We start from the raw sequence: 24,339 nt of genomic DNA on the forward strand, positions 1-24,339 counted from the left end.
ATCGGTGAGAGAACTTCCTTTGCTTTGTCCTTGGATCTTTTGAAAATAAACTGTTTGTGTTAAATAGTCTGTGAAGGGGCCTAACAGAAACAAGGCAAACCATCTTGCCAGTAATAACTTAGAATAAGAAATGCAAACGTTGTTACTGTCGACTTCATCCAGCAGTTATTGGAGGGCTCGGGATTGAGGAAATGCAGACAGACACAGCAAAACAGCTGGCTTCGGGTTGGCAGAGGTGGTGTCCTGAGTCACCCACTGTTTCTGCAAACTCCTCAATTCTGAGGCTCACATTTTCCAAAATAAGTCAAGGGAGCTTTTCTTCTGGTGCTCTGCGACTCCAGCAGAGTTCCATGGCCTCTTGCTTTCCTGTGCTCTGTGCCCTCTGTAGGGGTACACTTGGTCCATTACCAGCTTGGAACCAGATGAGGAAGGCATGAAATAGACTGTCATCTATGAGGGACTAACGCTAGCAGCCCCCTTTGACTATGTGTGACATTTTAAACCCAAGAGTGTACTTGCGGTCTCATGAAGGGTAGATTAGAATTCGAGGATGTACCCCTTACAGAATAATCTCCCTGGCATGTGGTGTCCTCCTAGGAGTGACACTTTGGATGCCTAGGTGTACTGTCTGCACCTATACCATAAACCTCTGCTGGCAGAGGCTCTACTGGAGAGCCTTTCCCCGTTTCTGTACCGCACATCTGTGAGCACAATCGCCAGCAATGTAGACAGACACATCTGTGCCTTTGCGCAGAGTCAGAATATTGAAAAAAAATCATATTGCCACAGGGTGCATCAGTTTTATGGGCTCCAATTCACCAGGTAGTCTCAGTCTTCCTCCCTGGCGGGCTGTTGACATTTGTAGACTTTGACGGTTCTCCTACTTAATAGTATTAGCTCTCAGACTGCAGGTCACATCTCATAAAGCAATGCCTAGAGCTGACTCCGAAGAAGTTTGAGGCCACAGAGCTCAGGGGGGGCCCTCCTACAGGCAGCAAGGGACCTGACACCCATGCAGAGTCATTGCAAGTGGTTAGATACAGAGGCCAGTTGGAAGCCAAGCCCAGATGAGCCAAGCCACATGATTTAGTCCAGTAAGCTTACTGGTGACAACTTTGGCTTCCGATCCTAGTACAGCAGTTCGGTTCTCAACCTTTGGGTCGTGACCCTTCCGGCAAACCTCCATCTCCAAAGATACTTACATTACAGTTTATAACAGTAGCAAAATTTCATTTAGGAAGTAGCAATGAGAATAATTTTATGGGTGGGGGGGAGGTCACCACAATATGAGGAGCTGTATTAAAGGGCTTTAGGAAGGTTGAGAACCACTGCCCTGGCAGCCGAAATGCCAGACTTGTGATGCAAGATGCAGGACTGGGTCCAGATGGACCAATGGCAGCCAAATAGAATGGACTATAGCGGAAGTCTCTAGACTGCTCTGGGTCCTGATATCCCTTGTCACACTTCTGGGGTTCAGGTGACTGTTCAAAGCCTGCTGACATCACAGTGTCAGGTGTCCTTTTCAGGGTGCTCGGGTGAGAGTTGAGGTATAACCAGGAAGCTCTCGGGTCTGGCTTTTCTGATAGAATTTTAACACCCATGTGTCAACCCACATATTCCCTGTCTACTTCGGGAAGCTGGCAGGTAGGATGGTAGGTAATAGCATTTTCTTTGGAAGGATAAATTGCTTACCAGTCCATTCCTCGTGGTTTACGTGGAACGTGGTAGTATCTGTGCGAACAAGACATGACATCATTGTGTCTCTACTGTTGTAAAAGGGGGCAACTCAGGGCATGGCCACCCAGAAGCCCTTGCTTTGCATAATGTAGAGTAGCTTGAAGCAACCCGATCGCCACACTCAGCTGTGTGTGCCTTTCTAGAGCAAAGCAGATGAGTGCTAACCATAGCATTCATCGCTTTTTAATGTGTAAAAATCTGCCTCAAAACTCAATGTTAAAAATACGTCATTGCACCCAGAGGTGAGAGGGTTTGTGGAGCTCAAGAACCCAGTGGCAGACCATCTGGGTGTCTATGGTTAGCTCTGAAAGCCTGGGGAACTCCGTCCATGTCTGAAGGGATGAGAACAACAAGCCGGCTACCAGGTGTCACTTTTAGTGGCATTCACAGAGGCCCACTTGACAGTTTAGATCATGAAGAAGTAAAAGCAAAGTGAGGTTTCTGAAAAAACAAATTTCAGACCGTCTGGCAGGTGAACTATAGCTCAGACTGGAGCTGGATTAGCAAAAGACTGTGAACATCAGCTTTGCCCACTGTTTTCCCGGAAGGACCTTCAAGGATTCACTACCTGTGATTGAAATCACCTTACTTCCTCTATTCCAGTATTATCTGCTCCACTCCTATAATTTACATGTTCTTTACAGTTATCTCAATAAATACTTGAAAGCACCGACGAAGGCTCTTGCATTTATGGAAAACGGATGCGAATCTATAGAAGGGCAGGTGCAGTACTTCTTCTGCCCAGCAGATGGTGGACTCATCCCAAACCATCAGACTGAAGGCGGTTCCCTGGGCTTCTAGGATTCTGTTTATCAAATTCTTTGAGTAGAAGCAGAGTGTGATACAACTCTTAAAGATTAAAAGTGTCAGGCAACATTTCAGCTCTTCACTTTCCTGAAATGTACAATCCTTCCCCATGCAATGTACGCTTATGTGAAAACTTGCATTGAAATTTCCAGTTAGTTCCACACATAAAGGTTTTAAGTTTATGCACACACACACACACACACACACACACACACACACAGAGAGAGAGAGACAGACACACATAGACAGACAACAGACACAGAGACAGACACACACACACACAAACACACAGACAGACAGGCATACACCTATCTATGGATGATCTTTTATGGAACAACACTAAATAAATGTTTGAAATGGGTCGACTCCTCCAGCTTTGAATGGTAACTTTAGAATGAGAGGACCACATGTTCATATGTAGCACAGCACTAAACTGAATGGTGAACACACACACACACACACACACACACACACACACACACACACACGCAACTCCCTAAGAAGGATTAGCTTCATTCCTGCAATTGGCAGACACTCACCTCCGGCCCAGGCAGAGAGCAGGAACCTGCTCCGCTCTGTCCTGTTTTCCCTCTTGGAGGAAACAGTTACGAATGCCATTTTACAAGAGTCCAAATACAATGTTCATTGTTTAAAAAGACAAAAACATGAAAACCATCTGCTACTGTTTGCAGAGTTTATCACTTGATGGTTTAGAGACGTCACAAGCAGTTATTTTCTCCCGGTACTCCGAGACAGGACTCCCACAAGCTAAAGAAAGCGCTGACTCACACATGACTCAGCTGAAGGTTACAGAAGACTAAACATTTATTTAGAAGTTACAGTGTTTGTTTTTACAGAGATATGTTGCCACAGATTATTGACTCTGGATGGTCCTTAAGGTTTACTGTGCTGTACACATCTGGGCCTTTTCTCATGGCATCTTGAAAATGTGTCCTTGTGCCACCAAATCCGAGTGGCTTTGCCCTGGCTCCAGTCGGCTGCAGCATGGCTTTTGCTGTTTCCCTTGTGCTGGCTCTTTGTGTACAGGGCGCTTCGGGTCCTTCCGCCAAGAGACTCAGGCAGCTGCAGGTTCCGGGGGGCCATCTGAAGCCTGTCAATCTGTGCCACTGGACTTGAGTTGTCTTGCTGCTTGTTTTCCTCCTTGTGACATAAAGGGGAGGATTCCCTATCTCTCCAGAATTATAGAAACACATATACATTTATTTACAAGTGCATAAATATATAAATATGGCTATAATAGAAAAATAAATACCAATTTTCTCTGTCTCTTTGAAAACAACAATATATAGTCTTTCTGGGATATTGGCTTCAGCCTAAATTGTCGGCGGTGGTGTTTCAAAAGACACATGAACTGATGGGCTGGGAGAGAGCCGTACCCCAAGTTCCTGTCCTGTGTGGGAAGGGTGCTGGGGACACCAGTCTCCTCCACCCACTTGGCAGGAGTCAAAACTGTCTACTTCTTCAACTGGTACAAGGCCCAAACAGCACCGGGGCCCTGCAGGGAGAAAAAAGTAGGCAACATTAAAATCCAGACTGTACAAACAGTCTTGAGCTAATTAATTGTTATCTATAGCTGGCCACACTGGTCACCCTGGCCCAGGAAGGAGAGGACCACTTACTAACCCCCCATGTTGGGACCAGAGAGTCTCAACAGCTTTAGAGTGCTTTAGAGTCTAAAACACGCTGCTTGTGGACATTGGCTATACGCATGAGACACAAAGGGAGACCCAACTCTTTCTAGGTTCAGGCTGTGGTTCTACAATTCATTCCCCTTGTCCAGCCAAATCTTATTTTCATGATGATTCGTCTGACTCTGGGAGCTGATGCTCTTTTAGAACTTAATGTCCTAGAGATGCTTCAGGATGGACATGGAACGGGCCTGTACATCCCAGAAGCTAAAAGACACCAGCTAATCCTCTGAAGTAACAAGTGCCCCCAGCCAAGTCCTACTAGATTGGCTTGAAGTTGGGTAAAGCGGGAACCACGGGTGCGGGAGGCCCCTGGAAGAACAAGTTCTGTGAAGCACACGGTTCAAGGGTGACGTGTGTATGAACATGGCTCCCTGATGACTGATGAGAATCACTCCCCAATTAAGACATGACTCAACAGAGCAAGGGATTAGAGAGGCCGCCATGTGACGAGAGGCAGAATCTGAGAATGGCCCTGAACCTGAAATGGAGAGACGGAATAGGCTTCCTCCTTTGGAATTACAGAATGTCTTTCTTCTCTGCCTTTGAGGATTGCAGCGACAGTGGAATCAGACTGACCTGGCAGCACAACCCCCGCCCACACACACACCTCCCCAGGCCTTTAGTAGCAAAGGGGAGCAGTCATTCACTCCAACTCCAAAATGCTTCCTTGAAGACAACGGTCCCTTTTCCTTGAAGCCGTTCCTGGCTTATGGGTGACCACATCAGACAGTTTCTCCCTGTTGCCCCTTACTGACCTGAGTGATAAGGAGGATCCCACGAAACTTCCAGGCCAGGACCCTCGGGTGCCCTCCTCATTGCTGTCTGGCATGTGGTGACAGGTTGCTTCTGGAGGTGACAGCAGTCTTGAGGTTGAAGCAGCTGGTGAGTTGAGTCATCAGGCAATGTGTATAAGAAAGCGCCTTCCTCAGAGCTCGACTTGGGACCTCTGCAGCGTTCAAGAGTAGAGGGGATGGGTAAGGCAGGGCAGAATGGGTCTGGCCTCTCAGGCTCTGGCTCCTTTCCTCCCATCTAAAGGTGTTGGATCAGGTCAGAACTGAAAGCACACACCATTCCCCTGTGAACACCAGGAGGCGCCACATTTAATTCAACCAGTGATAGTTTAGCTTTATTGTGGCAGGTGGCAAACATTGTTCAGGCCTGCAGGCAAAATTGGTTATATCTCAAGGGTTTCGGTGAGCCAGTGAGCAGCAGGTGCTGAGAAACAGCTGAAGCCCCCAAGCAAGAAGAGAGAAACTGTGCACACAGCACCTCACCCATGGGGTGACTGAGCAGGAAGAGCATCATAACTGCACACAGCACCTCACCCATGGGGTAACTGAGCAGGAAGAGCATCATAACTGTGCACACAGCATCTCACGCATGGAACAACTGAGCAGGAAGGGCATCATAACTGTGCACACAGCACTTGCCCATGGGGCAACTGAGCAGGAAGGGTATCATAACTGTGCACACAGCACTTGCCCATGGGGCAACTGAGCAGGAAGGGTATCATAACTGTGCACACAGCACTTGCCCATGGGGCAACTGAGCAGGAAGGGTATCATAACTGTGCACACAGCACTTGCCCATGGGGTAATTGCTATAGGAAGCACAAATGGCAAACTTGGGGATCCTTGCGAGAAGCGTTCCTTGACTCTGAGTGACAAACTTTGGTCACAAGGAGCTAAAGAGAATGGGAGGCTCTGGGGCTTGGGACTAAAAGCAGGGATGGGAAGGGCCTGGTTACCTGACAGCCTGCTGGCTCTGAGGGTCATATCCACTGCCAACAATGGTCTGCCTAAGTGGGGTGCTGGCATCTTCCTGCTGCTGAAGGAAAGAAGAAGGCAAGGTCATGCCAGGAGTCCAAGCAACTTCCCAGTGCTTGTTTTTGAGCGGGGTAAGGTGCAGTTGACTCTAGGGAGACCAGCCCAGCAGCCCTGGAGGAACAGGGAGAATGCCCAAGGGGCAGATCATTGTCCTCCATGTACGCACCGGGGGCCCACACTCATGAGCCCATTACCTGTGCAAGCACTCCTGGGCAGTGTCGCTGAGGTTTCCTGCCTGGGCAGCCCGCTGCAGCCACAGGGCATCCTCGGCTTCCATGCAGTCGGCTGGCACAGGCCCGTCCATTGATACCACTGAGGTAAGGCTGCCCATTGGCTTGATGGCCTGGAAGGCCTCCCAATGGCACCATCGTGTATTGGCAGGAGGAAGACAGGAGGGCACTTCGAGGAAATCCCAGATCTGTTGAATGTTCTGAAGAGCAGAAGACAGAGGTATATTTAGCCTCCTGGGAAAAGCTCCCCATCACCGTGTCAGAGGCTGCAGGCAGGGAGATGACTGTCCAAGAGCCTGACAATGCTTTTTCTAAGACTTCTCATCACCCATATCTTCCTTTAGGTGAAAAAGATAGAAAGACAAGGGGGCAATGGCTTAGGGAGCAACGATGGGTGAAAAGGGCCATTGTTTAGTAGAGGAGTCAGCTGAGGCTATTGCTATTTGAAGCAGAAATTAGCAGGCAAGTCAGGTTAGCCCATGAGGAAGGGAAGGCTCAATGCAGCCCCTGCTGGACGGAAGAGCGGAAAATGGGAAGAGGTGGGAGCAGTTCGTATACGAACATATGTTCGCAAAACAGCTTCAGATATTGGGAAAGGACGGAGCAGGTAAACACCAAGAGCCAGAGGTGCGATAGGACTCTTGCTCTTGATAGATGTCTGCAAGCCAAGAGGGAAGAAGCCAAGAGGGTTTGCCTCGGATAGTCCCTATTTCTGTGGGACCTCTGGGGTCACCTGGTAGCTTGAGCCATCAGGGAGGTCCAGTCTAGGAACCTGTCTGCTTGTTGGGCTGAGAGACCTTCTCCCTCCCCCAGCTCCATCCCGTCTGTGCTGAGGTGTGGTACTCACTCTGCTTAGCCCAGGCTCTCCAGAGGCAGAAAGGGATGAAAGTCACGATGATGAGAACGATGGAGCCCAGAACAACCCCCACAATCAGATATGGCAGGTCACTGGCACGTGCCACCATGGCCCCAGTGCCCACCGGCCGCTCCATGGTTTCGAGGGGTGGAGGCTGTGGTGGGGGCAGAGTTAAGGGTGGTGGCCGACCAGGCTGACCGGAAATTTTCCGAGCTGCAATTGAAGACAAAACTCACATCAGTATCAGTTTCTCTGTAATTTTTCTCTATAACAAATAGAAAAACAGAACACTCCTCAGATGCATGGATACAGGCAATGGGCCAAGCTCCCAAGGTGGGGGTCACAATATCTCTTATTTGGATCACATCTGTAACTTAGCGTGACACTGGTACCTAATGTGAAGTCCATTGTTGGGGTGGCCTGAAACATATTCCAGCATACATGTTTGTGAGCCAAGCACTGAGTAGAGTGTATAGGGGTAGTCATGTTTTCTGAAAGGACAATTAAATGCGTGAGAGCAGTGAAGGACCTCTGGCAAAAGATGCTTCCCACAGCTTTGCTATTTCTAGGGAGATTAAGGGATGTGAAATGCTAGGTATTAGCTTGGGTTGCAGAGGAGAAGGACATTTAGGGACATTGCGGGACAGGTGATAACTGGTAAATGCGAACGTTAAGCCATATGTTTCTCACTGGGGTTTGCTACTGCAGGTGACCCTGCATGAACTCTGCCACATACAGCAGTATGTGTATATGTATGCTCTCTTGCTTTCTGATGTCACAGCCTCCTGGTCTAGCACCATTCATCCTTTCTTCTGCTCCTCCTATCCCGGAAAGCTGTCCCAGTTCCTTTCAGCCTGTGTAAGCTCTGTTCCCATGATCCTCCTGAGTCCTAAGGACTCTGGGCCCAGGCGACCTGGGGTTTTGGTTTTTGTTTTTGTGTGTGTGTGTGTGTGTGTGTGTGTGTGTGTGTGTGTGTGTTTTGAAACAGGGTTTGCTTTTGTAGCTTTGGAGCCTGTCCTGGAACTCTTGTAAACCAGGCTGACCTCGAACTCACAGAGGTGCGCCTGACTATACCTCCCGAGTGCTGGGATTAGAGGCCTGCGTCACCACCCTGAGACCTACTGCTTTTATCAGACACTTTGAGCATCCCCAAAGAATCAGCCACTCGGTAACTTTCCCAGCCCTTTTCCCCATTCCTATGTGGTCCGTTTCTCTTTTTGCCCTCTCCATCCTAACAGACGGCAGCCACCTGAGCGGTGCTCCAAGTGAACACCTCAAGCTTGCTTTTAGGTACTTTATTATCTCCCAACCCAGCATGCACTTGGCCCAGATCCTGCCCAAAAGCAATGATGAAAACTGTTCTTTTCACCTCTATTTCAGAGTCCCAGCTCTCTCCCCTCAGCCTACCTGTGACCCTTATTACAAAGAAGTCCCATGAGGACCTCTTCCAGCTCACAGTCCCTGCAACCTGCACTAGCTCCTCCTCTGGCATTCTTCAGTGACCTGCTGCTGCTGCTGTCTCTGGCCATTCCCCTAAGCTGCCCCTTCTTCTCCCATTGGAGCCGCTTTTTAGGTTGACGTGTCCCCAGGCCACTCCCTCCTCATTCCAGCCTAGAGAGACAGTCAGAAGACCTAAGAAGGCCTTGTGAAGCTGCTTTCGTTCCCTGAGTACTCTGTGTTCAGATTGACGCGAGTTTGGGCTGTGTGCACATATGTCCTTCTCTTTGGTGGACATGGCACCAAGGCCACGTGCACACAGGAGGTGCTAAGTGAGTATCGGTGAGGTGACCAAAGGCACTGTAAAATGGGACAGAGAAGACTGTTGTCTCAGTCACAGGAGAGTGCTGTTTTCTCTGGATTCCTTTGTGATCTTCTGATTGTGTCCCTGACAATACTCAGCTTTATCTCATTGTATTTAAAAACTGGAATCGCAACCCTGTCTCGAAAAACCAAAAAAAAAAAAAAAAAAAAAAACAAACAAACAAACAAACAAAAAAACTGGAATCGCTGAGCAATGCACACATTTTAAGAAGTGCATGTGGGTGTTTAATGTTTCAGTGCAGAAAAAAGCCTGGGCTTGTAGCCATCTGGGACTGTTTGAAGCTGGTTCTACCATATCTTGGCTGTGTAACTTTGACCAAGATGCATATATAATAAGTTTCCTGATGTTCAGACCTCCTTCCCATCTTAACAGGCTGCAGTGGAATTAAATAAACCAACCAACATACATACAAAAACCCAAGAAATATAGCGTATGTGGAACATTTCCATCTGAAGATGGGGTCTATTCCTAATGAGATCATGGGTCAGTTAATTCTCAAGTCCTTGGAGCCGTCATGATGGTAACCTACACATGTTGATACAAAGTACAAAGGGTGGCACCTGGTGAAGTCTGGGATACTTGGAAAAAAGGGATACTGGGGTGGGTGGAAGCAAGACTCTGCTCAGCCTCATGGGAATTCCCAGGACAGGAGGGGACTTCGGGAGAATCACCTTTGGTCTCACAGATCATGACGTTGCTGAATTCGCTCTCCCCTCCTTCATTGAAGCACTGCATCTTAATGTCGTAGGAGGTCTCCGGCTGCAGGTGGCTGATGGAGTGCCAGTATCTGTCCCCTGGGAAGGAGAGTGAGGGTCACTATGGTTGTTTGTTGCCACTGACCAACACAGAAGGCACAGGAGATTTATCTGGTGACCACCCATGTTTCTGTTTTGCTGTGGTCATTAAAAAAGAAGCATACTGAGACTTTTAACTGGATGGCTCTATGTGTGTCATAAATGATTCAATGACACTGAGCACAGATGAGGTTTTACCAACCCCAGATCCCCCTTGTCAGCAGAGGACACACTATCCACACATCTCACCTTCCACCATGTCCTTCTTGTAATCACTGTCATTATCGCTATCCGTGGGCCGGTAGTAGATATAGAAGCCATGGATTGGAGTGTTGTTGTTACTGGCTGGGATATACTACATGGAATGGAGAAGAGACATGTTGATAGTGCATCAGAGACATCATCAAAGCCAAACCACAAAGCTGTGAAATCTCCTCCCCAGGGTTTGAACTTTGTGGGGGCCCCAGCAAACATTCCTGAATAAATCCCTCGGGTTCTCTGAAGAAGACTGTAAAGATCGGGCATTATTTTATTTTGCCAATGGGCCCTGGAGCTTTCAGAAGAAATAAATTGCACTTATTCAAAGATGCTGGATCCTGCTGAGCCCCCATGAAAACATGAAGGTGACACTGGATAAGTGTCGGGATTCCCTATGGTATCAGGTGAAAGGCAGGAAGATGAATTGGGATACAACGGAAAGAGGCAGCCAGGTCACAAGAGACAGCTAACAGCAGCTCCAGTGACCATCACCCTCCCTGGTCCCCCACGGGGGCTGAGCCTTCGGGTGTACCAAATGGAGAGCCAATCTTATGGGCAAGTAAGAGGAAGACTATTCTCATGGTGTCGGTGGACAGGCCGCTTACCATCCACTTGAGCATAATGGTGGTTTCATTGACTGCGTCCGTGAAGGTAATGTAAGGGCCTGCCACGGGCCTCTCGTACACACGGCCACTGTATCCTGACACCACGTAGGGCCGGGAGGGAGCACTAGGTTCACTCTCCCCTAGCATGTTCAAGGCACGGACGCGGAACTTGTAGGAAATGCCTGTGAGAGAAACCCTCCCTGAGTTCAGGAAATACAGTTGATTCTCCCACTGCTCACCAAGGCCTAGCCCAGGGAGATCTGGTCAGCTCTTCCCCAAAGAATGTGTGTCCTCCTCAAGCCACACAGGAAGTGACTCTGGCCTCTTCTGTGGCGAGAGGAAGGAGGAGGGGCTGAGGGGCTGAGGCAGAACCACAGATTCCATACCCGTGAGTACTAGGGGGGAAGATGAAGGAAGAGACCCTTCATTGTTCTCCATGTGTTACCAGGGCGGAGAGGACCAGGAAGAGAGACACCAGGCCCCTACCTTTCTCCAGGCCTGTGATCTCCACAGACAGCCTCGAGGGAGGGATGGCACTGGTGGCCAGTATCCAGTCTCCCACTTTTTTTAGCTTCTTGTACTCCACGCGGAAAGACTGGATGGGGAAACCTCCGTTGCCGCGGGGAATCCACGTCACATACACAGAGGTCTCTGAGGCCATGGAGATAGTGGGTCTGTCTGGAGCTTCTGGGGCTGCGATGGCCATGCACAGAGGAAAGACGTAGGAAGACAGGGACACCATGGGATGATGCTGTGGGCTGACTAGACCCAGCCTGCTGTTCATTCTCCCAGCCCTCTGCCTGCTGTTGTTTGTCTCATATCCCTCTGTGTGGGAGAAGGCCCAGAGCTAAACCTTCTTCGACTCTTCCCCCCAAACAGAGAACTGCTGCTCTCTGAACCCACGGACTCAGTAATTCTAGTATTTTATCCCAAGGATTCTAAGCTGTAATTTTTGTTTTTCACTGTGGTTACTAAAGAGATGCTAAGAATATGCCACCAGACTCCTGGGCTACAGCACCCTAACCTCATTCAGCCTGTAGCAACCTGCCTCTGTGAAAGTTTGTCCCCATTGCTCATAGCCTGCCCCCAACTGCTGCTGGGCTTACGGGAGAGGCGGCCGTGGTCAGGCTGGCTGCTGCTCTGGGGGCTGGCACCAGGGTCATCTCTCTGGATCTGCTGTTCCTTGCTGGCCACGATCTCAGGTTTGGGCCGCCGTCCTAGGAGGGAAGGGTTTAAGAACAGCAAGTGAAAGAGCATATGAGCCCTCCCTTATCAAAAATCCCTTCTTGCCTAAGAATCTACCAAGGGCATGACAAGATGATACAAATATGATTTGAGAGTATTGAAAGTGTGGTATAATCCCTAGCTTTGGTCAACTCAACTATGGTGTTGCTATTGGCCTCTGTGCTTGGGAGAGATGGCGGGATGCCAGAGAGGTGGCTCAAGTCTACGTGAAGAAAGGTAAGTGCCTTAGCGCAGGCATATAAGTCCACAGAGGCAGCTACTGGAGAAGGATAGAGCCGCGGATGAAGAGCTGCCCTGGCCTTTGGAACTCTGAGCCAGGCACTTCTGTCTTTACCTGTTCGGAAGGTGACCATGGCCGTCTGGCCCTCTCCGGCACAGTTGTAGGCCGCCATCTCCACTTCATACAAACTTCCAGGATCAAGACCGGTAAGGGTGAGGTGATGCTGGCTGGCTGGAATGCCAGAGATGGTCCAGTCATCAGAGGCGTTTGTGACCTGCTGAGGAAGGTGACTGGGGTAAGGACCAGCCTCTCCTCTAGTGTCCAGGACGGCTTCAGCCTGAGCCCACATGGGCAGGAAGAGGGGATGGACCGTGGGCCAAGTTGGGAGCAGGTGGAACTGTAGGTCCCATCTCCTGGTCTCTTGGGTAATAATCCCATGAGGGAAGCTCGCAAGGATGGCTAGAAAGCCAAGCTTGAACTGCTGGGAACGGCGCCTAAGGCCACCCCTCCTCCATCTCCTGCAATCTCCTCCTCTAAGGTTCTCTCTGTTTGCACCCTGAGTCAAACCCAGAACCTTCCATCCAGATAAAGAGGGACACAGCTGAGAATGATGACCAAAGCTGTATCAATGGGACGCGCACCAGAGCGTTCTCACTGTGAGGGCACTACCTCTCCTGCCCGCTCGCCTGCCTGCTCGTCTCAGCAGTCTTCCTTCTGCTCTCACATCACAGGCAAGGGGTTTAAGCTGAGAGAGCTGAGGAACTGGTTCAAGGCTGCAGAGCTAGTGATCCCAGAAGCCCTTACTCGGGTCCAAAGGGCATGCTACCTGTTCTACCACGAGGAGTCTGGGAGTAGAAAACTCCAAGTTCTGACTTAATAACCATGACCAAACTCCCGAACTCCCGAACTCCCCAGCCCTGAGCCGTTCATTTCTAAAACAAGGCAAATACAATGTCTTGAGGAATTCTGAGGTCAAATTAGATGACGTGCCATGGGTGAGGTTCCCAACAAATAAACACCTAGCTCGTTTGTCTCCTCCCTTTCTGTATGTGTCACCCTCTGAGATTTCTCAACTTAATTCTTTCTGCTCTCCATCCACACTTTTGAAGCTTAAAAACAGGGTCCATGTTAAGGATTATAAATGAATTTTTAATAAAAATTATGACAGGGTTCCAGTCACCCCAAAGGCAATGGCGAGAGATAATTTCATACAACTCTCCATCTTTTAAGAGGGGCCAGCTCCATGTATCTCAGAAAGCCTTTCAGAATGGAAAGCTGGAGTTTGATGGGGAAAGCAAGCAGCTGGTGGCAAAAGCTCTCATCCCTACGCAGAGTATTCCAGAGTAGAACAAAACCTCCCATTCAAGGCAAGGGGATGGTCTGAGCTCATTAACACTGGACTTCCAGGATTTGTTCCAAGGGGAAAAGTTTTCACAAACTGAGAATCCCCAGTGGTGCTAGAAATCCAAACACAGTAGCCCATGTCTACAGTAGACTAAGAGATGAAACTTGTTTCACGGATATGAAAATCAGAGGACTAATTTCCAACGTCCCACAGAAGACAGGGCATGAAAAACACGCAACCCAATTCTGACTTCTGATCCCAACGTTCTCCCTCGGGTGATGACCATTAAGCTATATTACTGCCACAAGCAAGAACGGCTTTCAAGACATTCTTTCCTCCTTGGAAAGTCCACCTAAAAGCTCCAACTGTTCCACAGGGCAGTGCCTAATGGAAGCCAGACTTGGCAGGGGCCCTGTCTTAACTGTCACTTCCCTGCACCCCCTCCTCCTTCGGCCCTCCCAGAACTGGCCTCATACTTCCACTGGGACCCAGAAATGAAAATAAAAAAGGCAAGGGTAATTAGTCACTGTCACACACACTGGGAGGGTGTACGCAGCATCGGCCTGGCATTTCCGGATTACCCCAGTGCGATGCCCCTGCCTGCCTGTTGTGGGAGGTAGCTTCAGGGCCACCTATTGGCCTGAAAAATATTATTCTTATTCTCACACTGGCTTTTGTCTCTCGGGTACCATGCTTGGCTTTCCCTGATTTTGGCCTACAACTCACAGGGAGGTGTCTGATTACACAGAAAAATAAAGATGGGGCCCAGCCCTGCCCTGGAACACAGGTTAAACAAGGCTGTTACTTTTCATAAAACCCTTCACACCTTTTGCTGTTCCTAGGAGTGGGGCGGAGGTGGAGAAGGTGGTGCCTCCTATCCTACCCAAGAAGCTACATGGCAGTACACGGTGTTGCTTGGTCTTAGGAACTTTTCTGACCACCTAATGTCTCTGGGAACTTCTCTGGCTCCCAGGTCTTCTGGGATGGCAAGACAAAGAAAAGGGCAGCCTATGAGAGGCCAGCAGTGTTTGCAGTGGGGACCTGGTTTGTGCAGGGTCAGAACACTCCACCGTGGAAGAGTAGTCTTGCTTTCCTGTTTGCTTTTGGACTAGGAAAAAGTGGATAAACATTTTTAGTTCCATTTCAAATTCCCACATTTTCTTCCAAGTGCACAAACCATTTTTATAAGCAATAAATAAATAAACAAACGAACAGAATTCTAAATGAATATAAACTCCACATTCAGAATAGGCGGCTGATGACAAAAATTTCTACTCCATTTAAAAACCAGCACTTTTCTAATATCTGATGGGATTAGAAAGAAAAAGCTTAAAGATGTGGTGGGCAGAAATGCTGTTTTATGAGGAACTGTATCTCATCATCCTTCCACAGCTTTGAAGGACATTGGCAGCCTGGAGGCCTTGGTCCGCCTCATCACCGTGCCTAAGACTATGGGAAAAGCAGAGGTCTGTCTCTGCAGCCTCTCACAATGGCCCTTTTACAATAGCCCCTGGACAGATTCCCTTTGTTGAGAGGAAACAGCTAAGGTCTCAATATCGTGATGTGCCAGGCTCTACTGCCTGCTGGTTAAACTGGAGCTACCTCAGTATCTGAGAACTAGAGAGCAGTTCACAGCCTACTTGCTTCCTAATATCTGTTTTCCCTGCTGGGCAGACCGTTTGCCCTGCTAAAGTCCCCACAGGGATGCTTTAAAAAGAGCCTGCTTTGGTTGGAAAACAAATTGAAATAGCATCACCAAAATATGGTGGGAGTAAGTGAGGAGGATGGTGATGGTAATGGGAAGAAGGGAAGTATCACTGGACTTTGAGTTGGAATTAACTTCCATGTAAAAAGTACACAAAGCTTACACCATGCAGACAGAGGCTCTATGTGGGCCTCTGAGCCACCACCTGTCTGTATTGCCATGAGCATTACAAGAGGAGGTAGCGACGGGCATTTGAGAAGATGGAAGGGCACAGTTGTGGCGCCTACTGGGGCCTGACTTCAGGTCAGGAGACAGTGGGACTCACTTCAGCCCCATAGGGAGAGGGTGGTAGAGCGCTGGGGTCATACCTTCCGATGTTTCACCACGTAGTACAGGATGGGTGCTTGGCTGCTGCTCTCATGCCGAGGTCGCCAGATCAGCTCATAGGAATCAGTCTTGGAGGTTCGGGGTGAGCTGAGGATGATGGGGGCCTCTGCAGGGGTGACTTGTTCCTCTCCCAGGCACTTCAGGGAAGTTGGCTGTACTGATGTGGGAGGCTTAACAAGTCCTATTTGCTCCCGCAGCATCTGGTCGGGTCTGCTGGGTCTGGAGGGTGGCATGGGAGGTGTGGCAGCAACAGGCTTAGCATCTCTCCCGGGTCTCAGGGTTGTGTCTGAGGACCAAGCAGGAAAGAGAAGGGAAGGAGGAAGGTGTTAGTGGCCCTGATCACCTGCCAGGGAGAAAACAGAAGAAAATCAGAGGAGACCTAAGACCCCATCAGCCCACCTGTGACACACAATCAGGCTCTGCAGAAGAGAAGGCTGGTGCCCTTGTCCTGCCAGAAGGAAAAGGATGCGTGTCCACTTGGACCATGCCTCTTACTACTGTTTGAAGGCAGAAAACAGGCAGCATCTGTGTAGCCTGTTGCCTGTGTCTTCAGGATGTGTGTTTGAGTGGTGCTGAGGTTTATATTTAATTTTTATTTGCATTTTATTAAGTGTGTGTGTGTGTGTGTGTGTGTGTGTGTGTGTGTGTGTGTGTGTTTTCACGCACGTGGACCACAGAGTGAGTATGGTGGTCAGAGAACAACTTTGGGGAGTTGGCTGTTCATGTGGATGGGTCCTGGGGCTTTAACTCAGGTCTTCAGGCTTGGCAGGAAGTGCCTTTACTTGCTGAGCCATCCCATTAGTGCAGATGTGATAGCTTAAATGTCAAATATCCCCTACAGGTTCATGTGTTAAAAGATTGGTTCCCAGCTGACAGTGCCAGTTTGGGGGAGTTGGGGCTTCTCTGGAGGAAGTAGGTCACTGTGGCATATTTCTGAAGGTTGTCCCTCCCCCCCAGGCCCTTCCTCTTTGTTTACTATCTGCCATACTGTTTCTCTCACAGGGGCTGGGAGCTTAGCACTAAAACCTCTGAAACTGTGAACCAAAACAAACGATTCCTGCCCTCTAAGTTGTTTTCTCCCTCGATGCTATTTTGTCTGCTACAGGGCTGGAGAAAGTGACGAGCACGGAAAGTTGGCACCGGAGAAGTGGGATTGAGGATGCAGCTAAATCTGCCTTGTGGTTCTTGGTGCTGATTTACAGGAGGGATCTGTAGAACAGATATGAGTGCTAAGAAAGCAAGGGTGCTGTCCGCAGAACGTAACGGGCCTCTGGTGGGAGCCCAGAAAAGCAGGATGCTGATGGGGATGACAGGAGATATGTGCTTAAGATAGAACAAGACAGACTTAAGCTAGACTCAGGAACTTAAGACATATAGGAAAGATAGAACGAGAACACAGTGGCAAAGACTTCTCCGAACGCTAAGTTTGAAAGCAACAGAAGAATTAGAGGAAATTACAAGGGGATCAGCATCCAGCCCATGGCAGGCTTAGTGCTAGTTGATTTTACAAGGCCTAGAGCAAGAGTTAGGAAAAAAAGGACTGTGAAACCATTTGAAAAACATACATTTGGCCATGGAGGTGGTTAAAGCCATCAGAGCCATTAGGAGGAAGCCACATATTTTGTAGCGAGTTGGTACAAAAGACATCTTGAGAGCATGTCAAGAAATGGCTTTACCCCACTCAGGGCGGCCTCAAGTGTGTAAAAGGTTTTAAATCCTTTAAAAGACTTTGCTTTGAGATGAGAACTCTCTGGGACGACCTGCTCACACGGGGTCACTTTGGCAAGTGTTTCTCTTTCATCAGGCATCCATTGACTACTGTGTTGTCGCTGGGTTCCAGATGGGACAGGTTGTTACCTGAGCAAACCAAAGACCTTAGTGCCAGCCACAAGGCATGAGTTGTGTAGACAGGCAGAGTGCAAGAGCTGTGAGCTCACAGAAACTTCCTTCCAAGAGGAAGGCCCGAGAGACCGGGCAGTGCAGAACAAAATCACAATCCCTGTGGGGAGCCCTTGAGACAGTGGCACATGCAACCGTGGGCTACAACAGAGCTCCAAGAAAGTGAGAGATACCCTCAAACGTGGACTGCTTGCCAAGGAAAGCAACATGGAATACAAGGCTCTAACCCGAGAGAGAGAGGCCAGCCAGGTGGGCTACAAATGCCCAAGCCTGCCGAGGCCCACAACCATGCTGCCTAGATACTGGATACAGAATTATGGGACTGAAGGCTCATCCTGTTGGGTTTGAGTTTTGCTTTGTTCCTATCTCTCCTTTCTACGCCACTCCATCTCTTTTGAAACGATTGTATTTACTCTGTGCTGTTGTGAACATAAAGCATAATGCTAGTCTATTCTGTTAGCTCACGGCAGAGAGCTTGAGTCTTGAGTCTCAGAAGAGACTTTGAACTTGGACTTTTTTAAGATTTATTTTTTATTTGTGTGCATGCATCTGTATGAGTTTATGTGCACTATGTGAGTGCAGAAGCCTTTGGGGACCAGAAGAGGGAGCAAGAGTTCCTGAACTAGAGTTACATGAAGTATTGGCATTGGTTCTGGGAACTGAACTTGGGTCCTCCAGTTGACAGAGGGCAGACTTGCAATGGTTAATCTTGACTGTCAGCTTGGCTTGGTTGAGAAACACATCGGAGGTTAGGAAAGCACACCTTTGGGTTTGGAGATTTAAGGTGTTTCCTGAGAAGATTAACCAAAGGGAAAGACCCAAATCTAACATAAGAACTGCCATCTTATAGGCCGAGGGCCCAGTGGAATAACATGGAGGGGAAGAAAAAGCCAGTTCTCCTTCAAAGTTGTTCCCCTAGGGCATCTGCTACAGCGATGACCAACAAGCACACACAAATTATCCCATTTTGCTCTGGAAGGCACTGGGACCTTAGTTCTCTTTGCTACGCTGGGCTGGGAACATGTCCTTTCACCATGAAACTTTAACACTAGCACACAATGGCAGTCTTCTTTGGAGTCATGAACTCAGTTGGGAATGCTCTCTGAGACTCTAGAAGCCAAGAGCAGCGTGGCAACAATTCCGTCCACAGACTTTCCCAGCCTCGGTCTCAACCCCACTTGACACCACCCCCATAGGATATTGAGAGCTGATGATGATCACACACACACACACACACACACACACACACACACACACACGAGTCACAAATCATCCATCCACTGTAGTCTTCTCTCAAATTCTTTCCCTGGTTTTGCCTCCTTTACAGGAAGTGTTTTCAGTAGAGGGTGTCTTTCTTGTGTGCTGCATTCCCTCACAATAGGTGCCCCACCAGTACAAGGGACAACTCACAATAGGTGCTCCACCACTACAAGGGACAACTGAAATGGCTCAAGCTAAAAAGGAAGGATCTACTTGCCCTTGTTTTAAAGTCCTGGTTTGTAAGCTTGATTCTGCCTAGTCACAGAAGCCCACAGACTTGGAAAGCTAATTCACTTTTGAAATTCCCACCAAAGAGGTCATATGCACAAATGGAAATTTGCACACTTAATTTACTAAGATGGGAGTGTGGTTTTGATCTTGGAAACTGCAAGTCACTAAGGTCGATTGTACTTGAGGAAAGGGCTGTAGGCCTGCTCAGCTGGAGTCCCTGACCTTGGGGTTGCTTACACTCACCTGGCCGGGCAGTTCTCAGTTGGACCACAGCATGGGCGCTGCCCACTTCATTCTCAGCCATGCATTGGTACACGCCTTCGTCCTCAGGCCCGACACTGACCACACGCAGGGCTCTGCGAGACAGCCGGAGGCGCTGGCTGGAGGTGAGGGGCACAGCATTCCTTAGCCACAGCACAGATGGTGGGGGGTTTCCACGAACCTCACAGGTGAGCTTTGCACTCTGGCCCCATGGGATGACCAGCTGGGACAGCTCCACAGTGACCTCAGGGGGTTCTGTTCAGAAAACAGATCAGAATGTGGAGGGCTGCATTTTCCCACCCCCAGGACTACAAAGCCTGGAATGAGACACTGCCTTTGAGTGGCTTCCTCCTCCTTGGCTGTGGGGCTCTTCCTATGAGAGGAGTGTGTGTGTGTGCATGTGTGTGTGTGTGCGCGTGCATGCATGCGTGTGTGTGTATGTGTGTGTGTGTGTGGTCAGGGTAATGTGTCTGGGTGACTAAAGAGCACACCAGGATCCAGGGCCCTAGCCCTGAGATCTAAGAACCTCTGTCTTTCCAATGTACTTCCCACTATGGCCTTTCACAATGTAACCCTCCATGAGCTAGGTTATGTGCTTCCGGAACGACCAGCAATTTCAGAGGGGAAGATTAAAGAGAAGGAATCCATGGGGATGCTCACCAAAGACCTGGACATTGTAGAGGATGACAGCTACGCCGGGTTCCCCAACCCCGTTGTTAGCCATACAGCGATAGGTGCCCGAGTCCTCTTCGCTGGTAGTGTCAATAAGCAAGTTGCTCAGCAGGAAGCGAGTCTTGTTGTAGCCGGCAACACTGGACCCATCCTTGGCCCATGTGACTTGAGGTGGCGGGATCCCACTGGCCACACATTCCAGTATGAGACTCTGGCCTTTGGTGACAATGACAGTCTGGGCTTCCAGTGGGTAAATGATGCGGGCAGCCTCAGCGGTGGACCCTGGAGAGGGAAGAAGGAAATGGACACAAACATGAACTTCCCCCATCCTGTCTCTGGTGACCCAGCCCCAGAAGAGTTCCGGAGATTATGGGCTTGAGATGAAACAACCCCTCTGAGGCTCACAATAGCTAAGGCAATGTCACTTGCCAGGGGGAAGGTTTTTCTCCTACAGAGAATATTACTTAAGTTCTTAACTAGAGGCGCTTACGGAGACGCAAGAGTGCAAAGAGGAAGACTGTCTGACCGCCACAGGCGGTATTTCCTGTTTGACTTCAGGCAGTGCACCCTGAGTCTGACGATGAAGTGAGAGACAGAGACCTGCTAGACCCCACCTAGACTTCAGCATCCAAGCTGGTGTGTCCCTGACAGGACGAGCAACCCACTCAGCTGAGCAGGAATCACTGTTTAAAGTCATACATTTTTTACACTGTAAGGTCCCCAAACACAGAACAGCTAGATAGAGAGAGCAGCTATCTTTCTCAATATTGGGGAGAAGGTGCACAGAATGGCTGAGAGGCAGTTGCTCCCCAGTGTGCTGCTGTGCTGGGGGGGTGGTCCGTACAGAGCCTGCCCCATGACTCACACTATGAGCCCACTAGGCCAGCCAATGGCAGCTATGGGTTTTGAAAACCCAGAAAAACAGTTTTGAAGACGGTTTGTCTCCACAGGAAGAGGATAAGAAAGTTTCAGCTCCATTAACTTTGGGAGAAAATCCCCTCTGGTGCCCTGTACTAGCTCACTGAGTACTTAGGAAACCTTAAGAGGATGCCCAGAAGTGAGAGTGTTCACACGTAAAATGAGGAGCCTGTGGGGCCTCTTTAGATTTTCAGCAGAGGGACACCTGGGCACACTTTAGGAGCAGAAGGCAGGCCCAGAGGCCCTCCACAAGGGTGTCGCTTGCATGAAGACACTGTGCTCTCCCTTCCCACCCAGCAAACCCACCTCTCTGGCAAAGTAACATGGTAATAAGGGAGTTGCTCTCTACAGCAATGAGCAACGCTGGTGAGCAAGGCTGGGTTGCTACATCTAGGCTCACCGACCCTGAACTTGGTTTGTGGTATCCCTAGATCCCCGTCTCCTTTCAGCTTCGCTGGCCCTTATCCACAAAACCCCACCATCGACAAGAGAGGCTGGTCCTTACGGCGCACGCGCAGCCTGTCGCTGGAGCCAGAGGTTTTCATTTCCTGCGTCACTGGGTTGTAAGCGGCACACTTGTACATGCCCTCATCCTCCTGGCTGGCATTGACGATTTGCAGATTCCCTGATGGCATGATCAGGTAGTTGTCTGTGGAGAGGTTAAGGGAGAAGGAAGATGAGGTGGGTTTGGGCATAGAATCTTACAGTCTGAAAGTCCCCTCGAGTTAAGGGGTCCCAGAGAGAATAAAGCAAAGCCTGAAATGCTGTTCTTCACATAAAACTTGGTACCGTGTCAGCAGGGTCCAGGGTGCCAGCATTCGGAGCTAACTAGCCTACAGGCCCCTGAATTGCTTGGCTGAATGCCCTTGAGTTAGCACTCGGCTGTGAGGCTCATCTTACACTCTCAAGAGAGCTGGGTGAGGGTGGAAAGGATGCAGAGCTCAGCATCAACCTGGGATTCAGCTCTGAATCTATGGACACAGCGTGATCTTGAGGAGTTCATCCACACGTAGGTCACTTAGAAAGAGGCAGAATGTAATGTGGCAGTGGTGGGGTGTGCCTTTAATCCCAGCACCCTGGGAAGCCCAGGCAGGCAGATCTCTTGAGTTCAGGGCAGCCAGGGATACACAGAGAAACCCTGTCTCGAAGGATGGAAAAAAGCAGAAAGTATGCTGCTAAAATCCTATTAAGATTGAGGCTCATGCCGCACAAATGGGGAAAAGATGAGTTTATGGAATGGACTTTAGCACTGCTTGCTCATCTGTGTCACAGCCACCATTCTAAGCCACCTTACTATGCATTTCTTCTGCTGGAGAGGAATTCGAACCCCAAGCCAATGCCCTCTCTGTGCCGGTGATCCTGGGCTTCACTGGCCTGGCAGGTTTTGAGTGCTGTGGGCGGGGTCTGAAGCATGTGTTCGGGTTTGTTAGGCAGGAGGCAGACTCACAACTTCTGGACAGCCCAGAGACCGGGTGGCCCTCAGTTTCCTGGCAGGCAGAGCTCTCTGCCAGGCTTCCTGGCCATCAGTCAGCTCTGAGCCTCGTCCTGGTGGCCCCTCCTGGGAGCCATGGTGTCACCAAGCTTGGTGCCTGCCTGCTGCTGGGCCACCCAGGTGTGAGCTGCTTAGGCAAATGCCAGATGGAATGAATCTTGCCAAGGACTGCTGCCAAGCCTCTGCCGGGAACAGGGATTAGAACTCCCGTTGTCTCTTCTCTACTCACCGCTATTTCTGAGTGTTGGATCAGGGTGCTTACATTTCAAAAACAGTGATCTTTCTTTTCTGAGTTTCTATTTTCCTTCTAAGATATCTATCATAAGCATATATTCTTTTCATAAGCAAAGAAATTCTATAATATGAAAGGTGCGCATTTTGAGCTACAAGGTCAGGGCAAGTTAGGTCAACTTGGCCTTACATGTAAGTTTGTTGTGGAGGAGGTTGACTTAATTTTAATGGACATACTCTTCCCTGTTCGCAATGTGGGCCAAACTGTGGTCTCCCCTAGATTAGCCATCCTGTCCACTGTGGCCTGAGCAGAAAGCTGTGAGAGCTGAGATTATCCTGGTACCCAGGAAATTGGGGCAGCTGTGAGGGCCCACCAAAGACCATGTGGGGGAAGATTCCTTCCCACCAGGGAACGCTGAAGATCTGAGGACTCTGGGCTCGTCAGGCAGCTTTTCTCTCCATGCCTGGTGCTAGGGGCTTGAACAGACAGCATCTGGAACCAGCCATGTGCTGAGTGCCTGATCAAATGGCAACAGCTTGCCAGCGCTTTCCAGGGCCCCACAGGATGAGTTAAAGTCTGCAAGACAGGACAGAGAAACTCCATCATGGAAACTGTCCCCTTGGCTTCTTTCAGAGCCAAATATTAAAATAGAGGACAGCTGGCTAGCTTGAGGTTGGGGCTGTCAACATGATCATGTGGACTCAGGGAGGAAGCAACAGCAATGAAACAAATGAAAGCAATCGGAAGTCAGGGATCCTGGGCTTGCTCTTGGAGTTCTTGCCCGTTCCTTACCTCTAGAGGCCTCCAGCCACTCCTGTTTGACGCTGTACCGGACCTGGGCTTTTGGGTGGCTCTCTGGCAGGTGGCAGGCAATGACAGCTGTGTTCCCCTCATCCACTTCAATCACATGCTGCACATCTAACTTAAAGTCCTGGAGATCTGTGGAGAGGAAAAGAGGTTCCAGGTAGATGTGGGCGGAGCATGTCAGTGCGGCATCCTAGGGTGGGTTGGTGCTATAAGTCACAATACGCTCTTCAGGATCTACTCTGGGCCCTAAGAGAATAAGATGCTTCTTGGCTTCTAGTGGTATACAGCGGTTCATAAGCATGGAATAAACAGTCTCTTCACTGTATGGAGTGAAACGTGGGGTGTCTATAAACGTAAGTTTGGGGAGGCACGGAGAATCTGGCTAGAAGGTGACCAGAACAGTTTTTTCTGCAATACTGAACCCTAAGAGTGAGCTGGTCCTACTCAGCTGTCCTGGATATGGGTCATGGTCAGGTTACAAATGTCCAAGAACAGCTGTAAGAAGGCTCCGAGAATGGAGACCGAAGAGAACAAGGAACAGAAGCGTTGACGCTTTCCTCCAGTTCCCTCAAGAACAGCCTCCCAGGTTCTCACCCATTCACAGGGAAAAGTGACTCTGTCACCAACCATGGTCATAGCCAAGATGCTGCTGCCCAAGATCCACAGTCTCTGATGACTAAGACACTCTGATAGGGGATAGGTGGGACTCAGTGGATGTCCTGATGATCCTCCTAGGTGATGAGGGGTCTCCCTGGACACTAGGACACCCCAGGCGGCACCCCAGTGTGGAATCTGAGAGGAACTGAAGGTCCTGATACAAGGTTTCAGCATCCTCTGGTGTCCCATAGCTGTTTCTACTGTGTAAGCTTTGTGTGAGGGCTGGGAAAGAATGGAGACCCATCTGGAGCAAGAGCAGCATGGTTCTCAAACAATTCATGTGTCTAAGAAACAAATCTCTTTGCATGGGCCAAATCACCGATGCTGTTGAAAAGCTGGCCATTTCTACCATAAAGCCACA

General features: G+C 49.4%; 1 protein-coding gene across 3 annotated transcripts in view; it reads right to left on the minus strand.

Annotated features, from left to right (window-relative positions):
- Positions 1-3,538: 3,538 nt before the first annotated feature.
- The window catches only part of Boc (BOC cell adhesion associated, oncogene regulated), a 38,038-nt gene continuing 17,237 nt past the window's right edge, over positions 3,539-24,339 (minus strand). The window contains exons 3-18 of one of the 3 annotated variants that reach the window (XM_038345832.1): positions 23,307-23,453; positions 21,296-21,439; positions 19,861-20,154; positions 19,183-19,455; positions 15,531-15,835; positions 12,227-12,386; positions 11,754-11,864; positions 11,134-11,340; positions 10,648-10,829; positions 10,034-10,139; positions 9,662-9,784; positions 7,160-7,381; positions 6,277-6,512; positions 6,004-6,080; positions 5,012-5,202; positions 3,539-4,060 (exon numbers count right to left, since the gene is read on the minus strand). In XM_038345832.1, the coding sequence (XP_038201760.1) occupies positions 3,879-4,060; positions 5,012-5,202; positions 6,004-6,080; positions 6,277-6,512; positions 7,160-7,381; positions 9,662-9,784; positions 10,034-10,139; positions 10,648-10,829; positions 11,134-11,340; positions 11,754-11,864; positions 12,227-12,386; positions 15,531-15,835; positions 19,183-19,455; positions 19,861-20,154; positions 21,296-21,439; positions 23,307-23,453 (2,960 nt within the window). In that variant the 3' untranslated portion in view covers positions 3,539-3,878. Of the gene's footprint in view, positions 4,061-5,011; positions 5,203-6,003; positions 6,084-6,276; positions 6,513-7,159; positions 7,382-9,661; positions 9,785-10,033; positions 10,140-10,647; positions 10,830-11,133; positions 11,341-11,753; positions 11,865-12,226; positions 12,390-15,530; positions 15,836-19,182; positions 19,456-19,860; positions 20,155-21,295; positions 21,440-23,306; positions 23,454-24,339 lie in introns of all 3 variants that reach the window. The other 2 variants (XM_038345831.1, XM_038345830.1) reach the window with 2 other exon arrangements.

Source organism: Arvicola amphibius, chromosome 10 (assembly GCF_903992535.2).
Source record: "Arvicola amphibius chromosome 10, mArvAmp1.2, whole genome shotgun sequence".
NCBI lineage: Eukaryota > Metazoa > Chordata > Mammalia > Rodentia > Cricetidae > Arvicola > Arvicola amphibius.